Here is a 15,764-nt window from a genome sequence, read left to right on the forward strand (position 1 = left end):
TCCAGACAAGTGCATGTTTTCAAACCCTAGAAAATCCTATTTTTCTTGTCTGCAAAACACAGCTGAAGTGATAAAATACTTTATCTTACACAAGCTGCATGCTGGAGCAGACACTTCTGCCCTTCTCCAGAGTTCTGTCCCTCAAATACAGTCACAGTTAGTGAGAAGCCATCTGTTCCATGGGGACTGCACACGCTGGTACGTGAGACAGCTCCCTGACTCCCAGAGTAACAGGTTCCCAAGTGTGGAAAGGAGACTTGCTCAGCTGCCACACAAAAGTCATTAACATTCTGCAAAATGGAATCTAAGACTCACTGAGGAGAAGAGTGAAGAAAACAAAGTTTGTCTCAGAAAGTTGTTTTTGGAGGTGAGCTAGAAATATCAGATTACTTGTTTTTGGATAAAAGTGCTTTTTAAAATTTAAATAAATATCATTTATCAAGCAGAGACCACAGTTTGTGTATTCAGCTCTCCCTCAAGGACCAGACCTTCTAGGGAAGGCAGAATAAAGAGAATATCAATGAGAGATGTGCAAGAGAAGTGCTGAAATCTGAGCAGCAGGATGTTCTGGACAGGTGCAGATACAGAACAGCAAATCTCTGGGGTGCAGCACAGCACAGTGTGTCAGAGGAACTATCTCTGCTTTGTCATCTGGCAGAGACTGGACAGGAATAGTGATGTACCTGGCAGGGATTCATCACGTCCCTCTATTCCCACTTAATTTGCCTACAGCCAAATTTTTAGCGTTTTTTAAAAAAAATCATTATTCCAGAAAATCCTTGGATCAAGGTTTTTTATTTCAGCTCTTTCTCTGTGGTTAATTCAATTAAACTTTCCCTTTGCCTCTTAACATCAGCCAATTTAGAAGGCAGAGGGAATAGTGCCCCCAGAGCTCTCATTCCTTGAGTAAAACCTAAACTCTCCTCCCTCCTGGTCAGCTGAGGAAGGGTTGCAGAGCAGGCAGCAGTGCTAGAAGGGTGGAGGGAGGATCCTGAGCTCCGTGAGAGATTCCTTAGCTCCTGGGCTTTACCTCAGCTTCTAATCCCTGCTCAGCCAAATGAGCCAGCAGAACTGGACTGCTAAAGGAATAAACAGCACAATTCCCAAGCATCAGTCCCAATTCCCACAGCGATCCAATTCCTTTAGAGCTGTTATCACATTCCCACAAGCTTGTACCAAACAGCAAGTTCAGGCTGCTGCTGCAGCACCACGGGAGGGGAACACAGAGTCATTTCCCCTCCATGATGCTTTTTTCCTGGTTTTTGGCATTTCTTTATCTCCATGTATTTACAGTGCCTGGTATTCTCTGTGTTCAGGGTGATCATGGCCATTTTAAACAGAAGACAGGTGCCAAACAAACACAGGTTTTGGAAAACTGCTTGCAGAACACAACAGATGGCATCACTGCTGCCAAAACCACCCACAGCTTGAAGCAGTGGTGGTTTAAGGGCACGAGCTTCTCAGGAACCAGAATCAGAGATATTAACTGATTTCCTAAACTTCTAGTTAAAGCTCTTCCAACCCCAGTCATGTGAAATAATTGCCATCTGTTAGGAATGTTTTTGAGGAGACAGGAGAAAAATAGAAACCTGAAGGGGATATTAGCAGACAAGGATTTGTTTCTAAGCTTTCCACAGGCACGAGAAGTTTTTATCTTGAACATCTATTACATATCTAGGTTTCTATTCCAAACACTTCCATAAAGGGTGACTCAGAGGGAGCTAATAGTGGGGCACCAGAGTTTTGTCTGTGCAGGCCCTACACACTTCTCGGTGGTGTTACATGAGAAGCTCAGTGCAGGTCATTCTGTTCACATTTTTTACCTTGGTTCCTCCTCCAGCTGCACAGTGACCCTTTGTGATGCTGGATGAGGGAAACCCCTAAAGGCTGAGAGCATCAGGGTGGAATGGAGAGGGCAGAAGACCCAGAATTATATCATTATGAAAATTACACTAAAGGATCTTCCTGACTTTCTTGTTCAGGTAATCTGCAGCTCAGGCACTGCTGAATGTCTGAACTGGCTTCAAACAAAACATTCTGCAAAATCTTCACAGCACAAAGAAAGACAAATATAATCTGTCCTATATTTCAAGTCCTCATCAAGTAAGAACATAGATTTTTATTTTGTGCAATTACTTTTTCCAAGTAAACAATGAAAGCTCTTTACCTTTATGTGTTTTACTCCACAGCTGACAATTCTGTTTGGCTGGTATTGATCCCAGGAAATATCAAATATCTGTTAAGAAATATATTAGGCTGATATTTTAACCTATACAGTAATGGCATCTAGGTTCAGCTTGCTTTTACCAGTGCTTAACCATAATTTCTCTTGGAACATACTACAAAAAATGAAAACACTCTACAGGTAAATGTGGAACTCTTTGTAATCAAAGGTCAAAGCAAACTTGGAGGGTTCCTCACACAGTTCTGCCACCACACTGCCAATCCATTCCAGCTCCAAGATATCATTGAATAAACAATATTTACATAGGCATTCTTTCCTACTCCCTCTTCTGTGCAGAAACTCCTTTTTCTGGTTGGGAAAGTCTACTGGGACTAAGATTTTACTTCTAGCCTGTCCTGGAGAATTCTGATAATTCAGAACCTCGTCTTGCACTTACTGAGCTCAGTAGCAAAACTTGCAAAGAGGCCAAACATGTTATAATATGGTAATATATATACAAGTCAAAATGTGTCCATAATTTATTTTAACATATGCATTCACGTGCTTATATATGTCAGGGAGGTATTTTGCTTATGGTAAAACATTTCCTAATCCTGAATAACATTCTAAACTCAAACCTGGTCAGTTCTCATCTTTATTTAAGTTATGATCCTTTACCTGAACCTAACAGATATAAAATAAATATTTATCTCAATCAAGTTTCTTCTACAGGTAACTGTCTTAAGGAAAACTGAAAGGGATATAACTAAATTTACCTTCAAGATAAATTGTCTTTTTGACAGTCAGAGACAAGATCATCTTTGGCCACTGAGTTCCCATTTTACATCTGTCTCAAAGATCACCCTACTCAGTGTGTAGGTACAACATATTTCCTCCCTAGGCTTACTAACAGTGCCTTGGTGCTGGGTCTGGCACAATGAGAAGGAATTCTCAAGGAGAATAACCAAAATTACCTTTGCATTAACCTAACAGAAATAAAAATTATTTTTGAAGCATGCATGCAGCTCCCAGCCAAAACCCAGGAACGCTTCCATACAATTACCCTGTCAGAATGGCCTGTAGCTGTTGCCAGGAGCTTTCCTCTCTTCCAGTCCCAAATACACACTGTGTTTTTGGCATCCAGTCCCACGGAGGCCAAACGCTGAGGAAAAACAACAGCAATCCAGTTAGCAGGAAATCAACCCCAAATCCCTTTGCTGGAGTTCCCAGGATTATGTACACAAATGGATTTTCCCACATGTGACCTGGATTTGAACCACGTTGCAAAGGCAAAGACATTCACACTCAACATTTACTCACTGGGGAGAGCACTGAAATGTCTCATCTTCTCTGAAAGGTCAGGTTATTGATTCCAGGCTACCAATGCTCCAGGTGAAATTCATACCCTGAAATGTCTGAGGTGCTTGTTTCAGGTGCACATCTCTTTAGCATTTTGATTTATTATTCTGATAATAAAAGTGAAAGGGAAATAAAAGCTGTCACTATTTCCAGCAACTGCTTTGCTCATTATGTTCATTTTGTTGAGCTTTAGAACCAGAACTGGATGTACTTTTAATAATTGCCTTTTTCATAGCTTAGTGTATCATATTACCAGTTAAAATAACTAAAATAATTAACTAATAACCAAGCTAAATTAAAGTTTTATTGGTCATTAATTAAAAGAATTTTAATGCTCTTCCATCTCAATAATGGAGGAAATAAAAAGAACAGAATAAAATGGAGGAGGAAATCTGGAAGGGAAAAACAGAGTGCATCCATCTGTGACATGCCCAGAAGACCAGCTATTACTGTGGAAGTTATAGGTCTCTTCCCTTCCACTGACTGTCCTAATTTTGTCCAACTTTACATGAACTCCATAAAAATTGGCTCGAATTTTGAGTAAGCAAATTGTTTAAAATCTGAACCTGTCTATGATAACACAAAAGGACTGAGCCAGCAAAGAAAACAAGTGTCATAACCACAGACTCCTCTAAAATGCTATATTAGGAAAAATATTAAATGCAATAAAGCTCTCAACAACTGAATAACAGAGAGAGGAAATGAGTGTTCACAAAGGAACAGAAGGCTCCAGTTTTCATTCTGTAGCAATAATTCAGAGAGCAGGTACTCGAGGCCTTTTCATCCCATTCCTGAGTGGAAATACTGAGTGCACATCTTCCCTCCTGGGAGAGCCCCTTGACAGCCTCTGTGTTCCCATTCACACACCCTCTACTGTCTTAACAGCTACAGTTTCTTGATTTAGAGGAATTAAATAGATGTTTTGGGACTTTGGTTTCATGAGAGATGACAACAGGCATTACCTCAACCATTGTGCCACCAGAAAACGCACCAAGCCACGTGGTATTAATGAAAACAACAACAAAACAAAAACCCTCCAAAAAACCCCAACTCAACACCCCTCAGCACCACCACCAGAAAAAACTATTTACAGACTTATACTACAAGTTCCTCCCAGTCCAGTCTCCTTGCAGGGGGATAAAAACACAGAGAGAGGAAATGAGCTGTTCCTAGGGGAACATGAGGTTTTCATGGGGCAATCTGGATATGTTCTCAGATATTGCTGGGGAGAACAAGGTTCCCTTGGAGGGTTCACCCTACAGGGGGGGCAGAACTCTGTCAGTGGGCTCTGACTCATAACAGAGTTGTGAAGGGGGAGTTAAAGAAGTTTGTACAGTGGAATAAAGAAACAAAATTATAGTTTTTGCAGGAAGTCACAATGTGAAAGGATTTCTGTGCTTTAACATCACTCCCAGTGTCAACAGAAATCGGGGTGCTGGAGCTGGTCAGGGTCAGTGTTACAGCACTCCCAGCTGCAGGGCCACTGAGAAACTCCTGTGGCCCAATGGCACTGAGGACACAGAACAATCCAGCACAGGAGCCCTGCAGTGGGAAACAGGAAATCAGACCTTAGGGAATGGCACCTATTCCATATGTGCAAACAATGCCTAGAAATGGTTTCCTAAAGGCTCCTGTTTCCAAGCACTATTAATGCCTCCCCTCAGGGTACTTTGGCAACAACCATGAGGAAGAGTTAGGGCCAAGAGAACATCTCCCATCCAGGGAGTGCAGGACAATCTGCAATTATACTCCCTTGATTTTGGAAAGCAATTTCATTCAATGTCACAATTGTTGTAACACTTTGTGCTGGAAAATGAAGTATTGAGACTTGTCTAAAAGAGACAGTCTCAAGCAAAGGAGGAACTTGACAGACAACACGGAGAACATAAATGTTCACTTCCCTTGAAATTGCAAAATTGAGAATAACTACTAACTACAAAAATAAAAAAGACACATGGGATACTAAAGGTAGCTGGAGTCAGTGGATAAACAGATCATGAGGAAGCTGAGTGGGGTTTGTGGCAGTTATGTGACAAGAAACACCAGTGTATGCCCTGAGACTTTCAAAGCAAGGTCATTACAATACTGGGGGCTGTCAGTGAGTACAACCAGCAGAGACCCCTTTAGGACCACAAAAGGAGTTCCAGGAAGGGGCAGAGGCATGGAAATTGGTTCTAGGGAAAGCAGTGTTTATGTATTAGCTGGGAAGTACACTGTAACATGTCTGATGAGGAGGGAATAAATGACCTGGTGTAAAGTTTCAGAATACACATTTGATTAGAGGAAAAAATCACTCCTCCAGCTGTGTCCAATGCTGGAATAAGGAATGGCTGTTTTCTAAAACTTCAAATTGTTCCAGAAAGTTTATTCCTCAGCCGACTTCAGTATCAGCAGGGAAAGCACTACAGGAAACTAAGTAGGACTTTATATTTTATTTTAACCTTGGCTTGCTGAGGAAGGTCCCCCACCAGCAGAAAAGTGATAAATGCTGAATTTCCTTTTTGGTTGAAACATACTTTTAGTTCTCCTTCTGGAAGGGAATTCGACAGAATTCTATTCAGAGAATTCATAGAACTACCAGAAAAAATATTTGCCAAGTAGTTTAGGCACATAATTAAACAATTAATTTTAAATCCACAGAGATTTGGAAGAGTTTTCTAAAGAAGGCTAGTGCTGCATTTTTAACTTTTCATTAGGTGTGTATGCATTATGGCAGTGCCCTCCCCACTCCATTAAAAATTCCTTTAGAAGGCACATAAAAAGGGTTAATCTGAAATAACCCAGAGCCGAAATTGAACTGTGTGGTGTTGATTTAGTTCAGTATGAGGCATCTGCTTTGAAGGTAATTCTTTGAAGGGAAGATGTTAGTTCTTTTAAGGAGAAACTGTAGTTAACTCTTGATTGAAGGAAAGACATTCTTAATTACAGGCAAAATGACAGCTCCTCATTAAACATTTGAGCAAAGAGCAGTTTCCCTCCTGCCAAATGGCAGCTCCTGCTCAGACAGAAACAGCCCAAACTAGAGTATGTATTTTTTAAATAGCAACACTTTAAAAAATTCATCTCCCATCAGGACTGTATTAATCTCAGGTAACACAAAATGGGAAAGTTACTCTGACTCTTTGTCTCCAAAAGCTGTATTGAAGGTCCATAAAATGAAGGAAGCATTGAAGCTCTCCCCTATGTATTGGTGACCTCCATGTATTAGAAATTGCACATCAGTGTGCACAGGGTTTGCTGTGTTCTCCACGCTGTGGAACAGGAGGCCAGGGAAGCACGGCAGGAACAATTGTGATGTCTCCGTGCAGGGTCAGCTCCAGCCCCACCACGAGGAAAAATTCCCCATTCATTCATCCAAAAGGAACAGAGATCCTGGAGTTTCTGGCTCAACAAGAGCAAATTAATTTGACTCAGAGAGAGGTGTGGTGGCCCTGTTTGAGACCTCACACATGGAGCAGCACTTGCACAGGAACTGAGCTGAATCCATGGAGATCCACTCTGGGAATGCAGCAGAGTCACCTGGGCTTTGCCTCTGCCTACTTTTATTTAGGAAATGCACAGCTGGCAGAGTTAGCAATGAAAAGAATACAGCTGTTATTGCATCTGCACCATTCCTGATTGTTGCATTGAATTGTGTTGTGGGGCTGAATACAGATCTTCCCTGGCTTTTGAGAGCCTTTGGATATAAAAGAAGGAAAGCTTTGCACTGGAAGGTACAAGCAGTGTCTGCAGAGTCTGTTTTGCCCTGTCACAGACACCAGCTCCCTTGGGAATGCTGACTAAACAAAGCAGAACTGAGCTCCAAATACTCAGACTTCCTCCCCATGCCCTTTAATTCTGGCTCAGCAGAGCAGCTTCTCTTGCAAAGCCAGGAAGAGCAGCAAAAAGCCAAGATGCATTATCCATATTCATGTTCTCCAGATATAAAAGTGCTCAATGCAAACTTTTATTTCCAGAATAAATTGCAGTTTCTCCAGCACTTCCAGAAAGGGAACTGCCACTGTTCTGCAAGGTCAACGTGGCAGTGAGTTTGGGTTTTAATTACAGCAAGCACTCATCAGGGTCTTCAGGAAAGCCTCCAGCTCAAACACCCTCCAGGTTCACGAGTTGAGTTCCCATGAAGTGCTTAAATAGCTTTAAAAAAAAAGTTTAATCGCCAGTCTTATAAAGTTAAAAATGAAAAGCATTTGTTTCTGGATGAACAGTATCTTAAAGAAACATTACCTCATCGGAAATTTTATTCTGTTCATTGGAGAGTTTTCTAATCTGAGGTCTTTGGTATCAGCTAGTCTAAGCATTCCTAAAAATACTTTAGCAAGCATTACATCAGGAAACTCACCAGGACATAATTGTCATCAATAATGACAAAATTGCACAGCCAGATATTTATTTATAAATCTCTGTGAAATATTCCTCAGGTATATGTGAATTTTAGGTCTATTTGCCTAAAGCTTTTAACACTGCCCGAGAGAAAAAAAATAATTGTGTTTAGTTGGGAACAGCCCACCATTTAGTTCTATTTTATTTCAAGATATCATCTAGAATAATCACATTGTAGAAAGCCACACTGTGTGTCCTAATGCCATAATTCAATTAAATTGCCAGTGCACCCCAGCCAAGGAGACTCTCCCAGCAGCGAGATTAGTGCAGTTCTTGTGCCAGAAAAGCTGCAGGGCTCTGAGGGCTTTGCCAGGAACTGATTTCTTTGGACAGCAGGTGACAAGTACGTGGTGAAGCCATCGCAGTTAAGCCACAGACGGGTATTTCTGCTCTGGATACCTGTCCAACACCTCCACCCCACTCGGATGCCAGGCTGTGATTTCCATCCCAGAAGCACTCCTGCGCAAGGCTGCCTTTGCAGTCCTGCTGCTGCCATTACAATTACAATACAAAGCGCGGCCTCGAACGGCAATCGCGATTCCCCTGTAACAGGAGCTGCAGCCCTGCAGCTGCTGAAACACAAACCATTCACGGTGCATCTCTCAGCGCACCAGAACTGCAGCTGCGTTCAGAGCCCGGAGGAGGAGCTGTACTGACCTGGCCGTCCGAGTCGAAGGCCAGGCAGGCGACTCCGTGCGTGTGCGCATCCTTCAGGACAGACACGGTCTGGACACGGTAGGAATCCCAGATGCAAATGTAGGGATCCTTCCCCACCTGCCCTGTGGCTACCAGCGTTTTATCCGGGTGAACTGCGAGGCTGCAAACAACACACTTCAAGTTATAACACACTTTGGGAATGATCACAGCAGTTGTCTTCAAAACTGAATCGATTCCAGGATTTACTTAAAATGTTTTGCTGAGACTGACATGGTGAGAGCAGAATATAATTTATCATGTAATAACATTTTAACTAGAAAAAGCATAACCAGAGAATTTTAAAATACTTTTGATTGATAAACTGATTGAACACAGACGCGGATCTTAGCCTTTCACGAGTTTATAATTATTCCTCTTTTGCACATCAGTTCAAGTATTCTGAAATATGGACCAGAGGCTGAAGAACGGATATTGTTCACTATGAGAAATACACACAATAAATCTTCTCATATTTATATGTTTAAACACAGCAATCTCAGAAGAGACACAAATTAATTGTCTCACCTGAATCAAACCATATATTTCTGTTCACAACCCTTCAGATATGAAAATAAAGTAAAACCCTCTGCAAAGTCATATGAATACAAAGGCAGTTTTACACAGTTACCCAGGAAACAAATTTGAACAATGGCTGAGTACGTGAGCTACGCATGGTGTAAGGAAAAACATCCTATTAATAAACTGGCACTCACCAGGTGGCTGAGGGGAGCTGAATACTTCTGCTGTCCCAGGAACAGATAAAACTAATTATTAAGAATAATTAATCAAAAAGCTTAAGAAAGTTTCATAAACATAGGCATTTCATGGAAAAATAACAAATTTAACACCATTTAACTGTTTTATCTCCCCTGCCCATTCCTCCCTTCCTCCCCAGGCACAAGTTGTACATTATATTGTGTGTCAGCTAATTCACACCTCAGTTCTACACCTATACAGGCAATAAAAGGTGACACCACAAACTAAAGGTGTGATAGCTGTAATTGAGTTAGAATACTTTTCTGCAAGAACCAGAAGGAAAGGATTAATTGGGCTAACCTCCCTCACTGCTAGAGAAGAACTTAATTACATGTGCCACCATTTAGCACAGAGCAGCTCTCACACATCAGAGCCTCCTCTTGGGTTAAGAGCACAAACACATTTCCTAAACATCAACACGTCTGTACTGAATGTCTGGTATTTGTTTTATCTTTTTTGATGCATGAAGTCAGCCAGTGGGGGAACTAAAATTAGTGAATAATATCAATTTTTGGCACCTAGATTAGCAGTCTGATTTCCCAGCCCCGCTGAGGACATTCATCTCCTGCCACCAGCCTTTCCAATGCACTCCCCCTGCCCACGTTCAGTCTGGCTGTTAGATAACCAAGGGATTATTTTTGGCAGACAGAGCAGTGGGTTAGAGGAAGGAAACGAAGGCAAATTTCAAGAATAGCTCTTGCTGTTTGTTACCTGTATATGTTTGATGTGTGTTCAGCTGTAAGAACTCTAAGTGTACCTATACAATATCTCTGTTACACAGGTCACGTGCTGTCTTCAGGGTGTAAGACTTCCATGCCCTTCCCTGCCTCCTTCAATGGGTATCAACCTCATTGGCTGCGTTTTGAGCTGTAAAAGCACATTTTTTAAGCAAACATCCCATAACTGGACCATTTGTAATGAAACCACGTCACTATTTGCACCACTGGGAAACAATGAAAGACTGTTATGTCATATGGAAATACGATTAGAAGAGATAAGTCATTCAAACAGCAGCAGTTTATGGTATAGAAAACACATTGTTACAGGAGTAACTCCTATTCATTCTACAGGGAGGACAAGATTTAATCAGGGTGGGCAGAAAAAATTTCCCACGAAAATTCGTGTCTCTTTTCCAGGTTTGAGGGAAAAGGACACGAACTCCCTGTTGCTGAGGAGCTGGGATGCAAACAAGGGATCAAAGCAGCAGCAGCTGCTGCTGTTGGTGCTGCCCACTGGCCCTGGCAGCCGCTTGCCCACAAGAACTTCTCTCTGTGGGAACAGCAACAGGAGCGGCCGCACAATCAGGGAAAGAGACAGAGATCAACTGCTTGGGGAGAGCCCATTCCCTTCCTTCCAGGGAAGGCAGAGAAAGCAGTGGGATTCCTGGCTAAATGCACTTGTGTAAATTCCAAAAACACCCGGATGTGTCTGCAAAAAACCTCTTTAATCCAAGTGCCTTCAAAGGCACTTCTTTCCCACAAACAATCCATTGAGGAGGAACCAGTAAGGCTCAGGTAATTTTTGAACATTATACCTCATTAATAAAAAGGTGTGCTAGGAAGATCTTTCAGTTCCTTCCCTTCAAAGATGAACAAGCCTGAATCTAAGCATCCAAGGCTGGAACGGTGTTAATTCAGGATAATTAAAGATGCCAGACACGTGTTTCAGCAGGGTCTGATGAAATGCTCTATAAAAGTCATTAGTGGATCCATCTGGTCTGGGGGCCCTGCCAGATGGGAAGCTCGTGCTACCCCCACAGTTTCTGTTGCAATAATATCCTGCTCCAAGATTATTTTTTAATAACACATTAGAATGCCGATGGACTAAAAGTATTTGTTTCTCGTATACATTGTATTTCTGTCGATATTGCTATTCTCTAACAGGTTCCATACACTTGTAAAGTAGAGATCTGAAGTTCCAAGACAGAACGAAGTAGAAAAGTTTAGCTGTGGCTCGAGCCTCAAAAGCAGTTACAGAGAAGGTAGAGGTGCCCTTTTCACATGGATGCACAGGGAGAGGACAAAGGCAGGAGACACAGCTTCTTTGTGGGAAACATGGTCTGGATACAAGGAAAACATTCTGCACTAGAAAAACGAAAGATCTAAAGAATAGTTGCCTAGAGAAGTGGTAGAACTCCCCTCACTGCAAACGGTTCAGGATTTAATTGGCTTGACAAGACCCCAAATAACCAAATCTAAGGCTGTGCTCTCAAGACAAAGTTGGATTGGATGATCTTTGGAGGCTCCTGCAAAACCAGGGTTTTCTATGGCTCCAAATACTGCAATCCATCAAGAAATTCTAAAGTAATCAAAGTAAAAATGTATTTTGGCTCACAGCAGTTAACTTGCATTAGATAATTGCTCCCTGATGCAGCAAAAAGCAAGCACTTCTGTTATCTTTAATACAGGCACACAGAATTGATGGAGACCTTGAAATGGGGGTATCAGATGAGAGATAGAGGTTTAAATCTCACTAATGTGGGTCTTTAAAAATCTGTCACTGCACTATCCTATTTATCAGATAAGCAAAACACTTTTCCACTGCAGCAGAGAAAAACTGAACATTTGAAGTTTTGGTGCACAATTTATGTTTTCTATTTAAAATGCTGTATTAATTTGAATCTTTTTATAACCATCCTATCAACAATTCCTTGTTCATACAAACCAAAGCTGGTTTCCAGAACATCCCACCTGACAAAAAAGAAATTGCTTTTTGAAAATGAAACAAACACCTGCAGTTCTGAATGAAATCACTGTCTCAGGTGGACTGTCACCAACTCTTGACAATATAATTCATCCTTCTTTTGCACTTTAAAGCAGTGTGCAAATTCGATGTTAATCTAAAATAACTCTAGATAATTAAACACTGATCAATTAATCTCTACTTGAAATCCATCCAGTTTTACATTTGGAATAACATTTTCTGTTTAGATAAACCTTTACGGAATTCTGCAGTTTTCTGTCACAGTGCTAGATCGTGCTAATTGAGACATGGGGAGAGGCAGATACTGTCTGTATTCTATCCACTCTCTTCAGGAAGTCTCTTTTCACAATGAAAGAATTGATATTTCTTGTTAAAAACCATCTACAAACCCCACAGTTTAGCAGAACAGAGAACACAGTAGGTCTTTCTTCAGAATTTAGGTCAAACTTGTGAAGTACTCAAGGCACTGACTCTGCTATACTCGAACAATGGACATATCAGAGTCCTAAGAAAAATTGTTGTTGTCTTTCTCTGTAGAGAAAAAAATCTCTGAAGAAACAATATTTCCAAGAAGCTCCAAGCCTGTGGCTATTTTGGGACAATGTGCCAGCAGGTATTTTCTCCTTTGTTGCCTCCTCCTGCTCCTGGCAGGACACTTCCAGGCTCCTGGCAGGCCAGCAGCTCATGGGAACACCAGGGAGCCTCTGCATTTTACTGCTCACACAGTGCTAAGGACAGAGCTGTCCTCACATGGCAGCAAAGAACACAAACACTCACTCAGCAATTCCCCATTTCACAGTGCAAAGTGAATTTCTTTCCTCAGTTGTGGGGTCAAAAGGGAACTCACTGTACAGACAGAGCTATTTCAGTAGCAAAATAAGGCAGGATGCAGCTTGATCCCTGTTCTGAACTCAACACAAAACATCATCAATCCCCACTGAAAAGAATAATGGAACAAAGACCAGCAGTTAAACAGAAGCAAATGCAGGGGCCTTCAGGAGCAAGGGAACATCAGAAAAGGAAGAGAAGCCAGAAAAAGCGAAGAGCAACAAGGTAACAACCAAACAACTGGCACAAACCCCTCCAGATCTGTAAAAATGGAGAAAGCAATGAGAAGAAAACTGCAGGAATCTGACAGGCTAATCCTACATCTAATCTCCCCCCAGAGGAGTTCTGAAACACCAACACCACCACCATGTTTTGAGGACAGGCCAACCCTTGATAATACCTTGATTGTGCAGGAGCAACGATCACAGCTCCCAGCCTTTGGCTCCTCCAGCTCAAGCCTGAGCTCTGTAGAGTAGCATGGAGCCGGCAGGCAGATCCCACACCACCATAACCAATTTTATTTATTTAACCAATTTATAGGGCAGGTGAGGGAGGCTTTGGGAGGGCACTGCAGGCATGTGGAACAAATGGGAGAACATAGAGAGCAGATCTGTTAGCCCTGAGACACAGAGACTCTCTGTGTGCACATATTTGCATGTATAATACAGTTGATACACACACTCATACAAGCAAATTGCTGTTTTTACACATCTGAACATATAGCTCTAAGGACACTTTTAAATATACTAAATATTGCCACATGCTTCTTGCAAACAACTCAACTACAGAGCATATTTATCCTGACAAAATTAAAACATAAATGTTGATAAAAATCCTGCAATGGCAACATTTTAATTTACTGGCTGATTGCTGTATGGCAATATCTTGTTTATATATAACAGAGAACAGGATATGTGTACAGAATGATGGGCTTTTAAAAAAAAAAAAATCATTTAGGCAATTTTTTTGGTCCAAGCTCTTACTAGCTGTTCCACTGCTGCTTTTCCCCTCCATGCTCCCTGTGTAGGAAGACTGGTGACAAAGACACAGGTTCCAGCATTTACTCATCACTCTGCACCAGCTTCCTACTCCCAAGAAGCCAGGCTGCCTGTGAGCCACAATTCCGGAATTCAGTGTCCTGTCCCAGACAGCTCCCATCTGCTCCTCTGAGGAAGCCAACACCCCCAGACCAAATGAAGTCAGAGCAGACCGTGACTGGAATCTCTGTGTTGGGCTGGGCCACAAACTGAATCATTTATGAAGTGGATGTGCAGCTCAGACCTAATAAAGGAAACATATATACAGTAACAGCTGCTGTTCAGCTCCAGCACACTTCCAGTGCACTGAGAATCCAAGGGGCATCCTCACAGGGGTTTTATCTGACTGTTTGCCAGAACTCACCTGAGGTAGAGTGGTGACAGAAGCACACAAAGTTATAACCATTCCTGCCACTCTTTATCCTTGGAAAACTCCTGCTGACCTGCTCCTTATGACAGTGTTTGTTATTCAAGCCCATGCAGTTATTTCCACCACATGTCAATGAAGTTTGTTCAGCTGCCCAAGGCTTATTAGAACTCTTGACACATCAGGTCCAAAAGGCCTGAGCATGGCAGAACATGGAATTTCTCATTGCACCATGGAGCTACAGAGGGATCAGAGTCAGGCCAGATTCAAAAGGTAAATGGCTTTTGAACATGTGATTGAAATTTCCCCAATAACAGAAGGCAAAAGAAGCAAGAGGGAAAAAACACCCCAAAACCTCTTAAAATGCAATGCTTTGAGCAAAAGCATTTTACACTTTAAGACCAGCTCTGATTTACACTCATATGCATCTGTACACAGAGAAATACTGGCCAGGTTCCCAAATGAAAAGGGAACAGCACCACAGGACAATCCTGCAGCACTGGGGCTCCTCCACACACACGGCTGCAGCTCTCTAATGATTTATTCCCTTGGACAAATTTATTTTGTGGATATTTTGCAACTCTTGAGCTTCTCCCAGTGAAAAGCAATCCTAGGAGATTTTATCCAAAGCCCACATTGTGACACTGGAAACTAAAGAACAACAACAACTGCTGATGTCCTCATGAATTGTGGGTTTTAAGCAACAACGGATCAGGAAAAACATCCAGTATTTCTTATGAGCCACACTAGCCCACAGAGACCCTGCTGTGTAACTCTGACTGTCAACCACCATATTCCAGTTGTCCCATGCATTCTCAGAGCTCCCATCTGACTCTAATGATACTTACATTCATGATGGTGAACCAAACAGTCCTTTTGAAGGCCAAAAGTGCCATCAAATAAATAAATACCCAAAACAGAGACGCACAACACCCTTCTCAATACAAGCACTGTGATTTGATGCAATTAGTAAAATGGACCTGAAACTATCAGTTGTAAAGAAAAATCTGCTAGAATTGGAGACTAAAAAGGCAGGGTTGGGAAAGAGCAAGAACTGTACTTAGTTCAGCATTGTATTTGCCCATACCCTATTCTATGCTCATGACACTTTATAGACAATGTAACACATTCTGTAATAAAATACACCAGCATAATAATAATATAAATAAATAATAATAAAATAAATAATAAATGTAATAAAATAAACCAGCAAGTAGATATTGGTCTACGATGCCGAGATAAAAGCAGCAACTTAAATGCTATCAGTGATTTCTCAATACATGGAAAGCTAATGAACCACTGGTGTAAGTCTATTACTGCTCAACAGGAACCAGCCAAACTTTTGTGTTTATCTGGCATAAAGGATTTGAAGGCCAGTCTGAACACTGTGATAGAAAATATAAAATTCATACATCAGATAAAGCCTGGAAGTGAAGAAATCACCATCACATGCTGGAGCCTCCTTTATCTCCTG

The 15,764-nt window shown here is 41.6% G+C and overlaps 1 protein-coding gene across 5 annotated transcripts in view; it reads right to left on the bottom strand.

Annotated features, from left to right (window-relative positions):
* Positions 1-15,764, bottom strand: part of EML6 (EMAP like 6) — an 85,452-nt gene that overhangs the window by 52,545 nt on the left and 17,143 nt on the right. For all 5 annotated transcript variants that reach the window (XM_088160790.1, XM_088160792.1, XM_014895137.2 and 2 more), the window contains exons 2-4: positions 8,561-8,720; positions 3,228-3,326; positions 2,168-2,236 (exon numbers count right to left, since the gene is read on the bottom strand). In XM_088160790.1, the coding sequence (XP_088016916.1) occupies positions 2,168-2,236; positions 3,228-3,326; positions 8,561-8,720 (328 nt within the window). The remainder of the gene's footprint in view (positions 1-2,167; positions 2,237-3,227; positions 3,327-8,560; positions 8,721-15,764) is intronic.

This window comes from Sturnus vulgaris, chromosome 3 (assembly GCF_052056855.1).
Source record: "Sturnus vulgaris isolate bStuVul1 chromosome 3, bStuVul1.hap1, whole genome shotgun sequence".
Classification (NCBI taxonomy): domain Eukaryota; kingdom Metazoa; phylum Chordata; class Aves; order Passeriformes; family Sturnidae; genus Sturnus; species Sturnus vulgaris.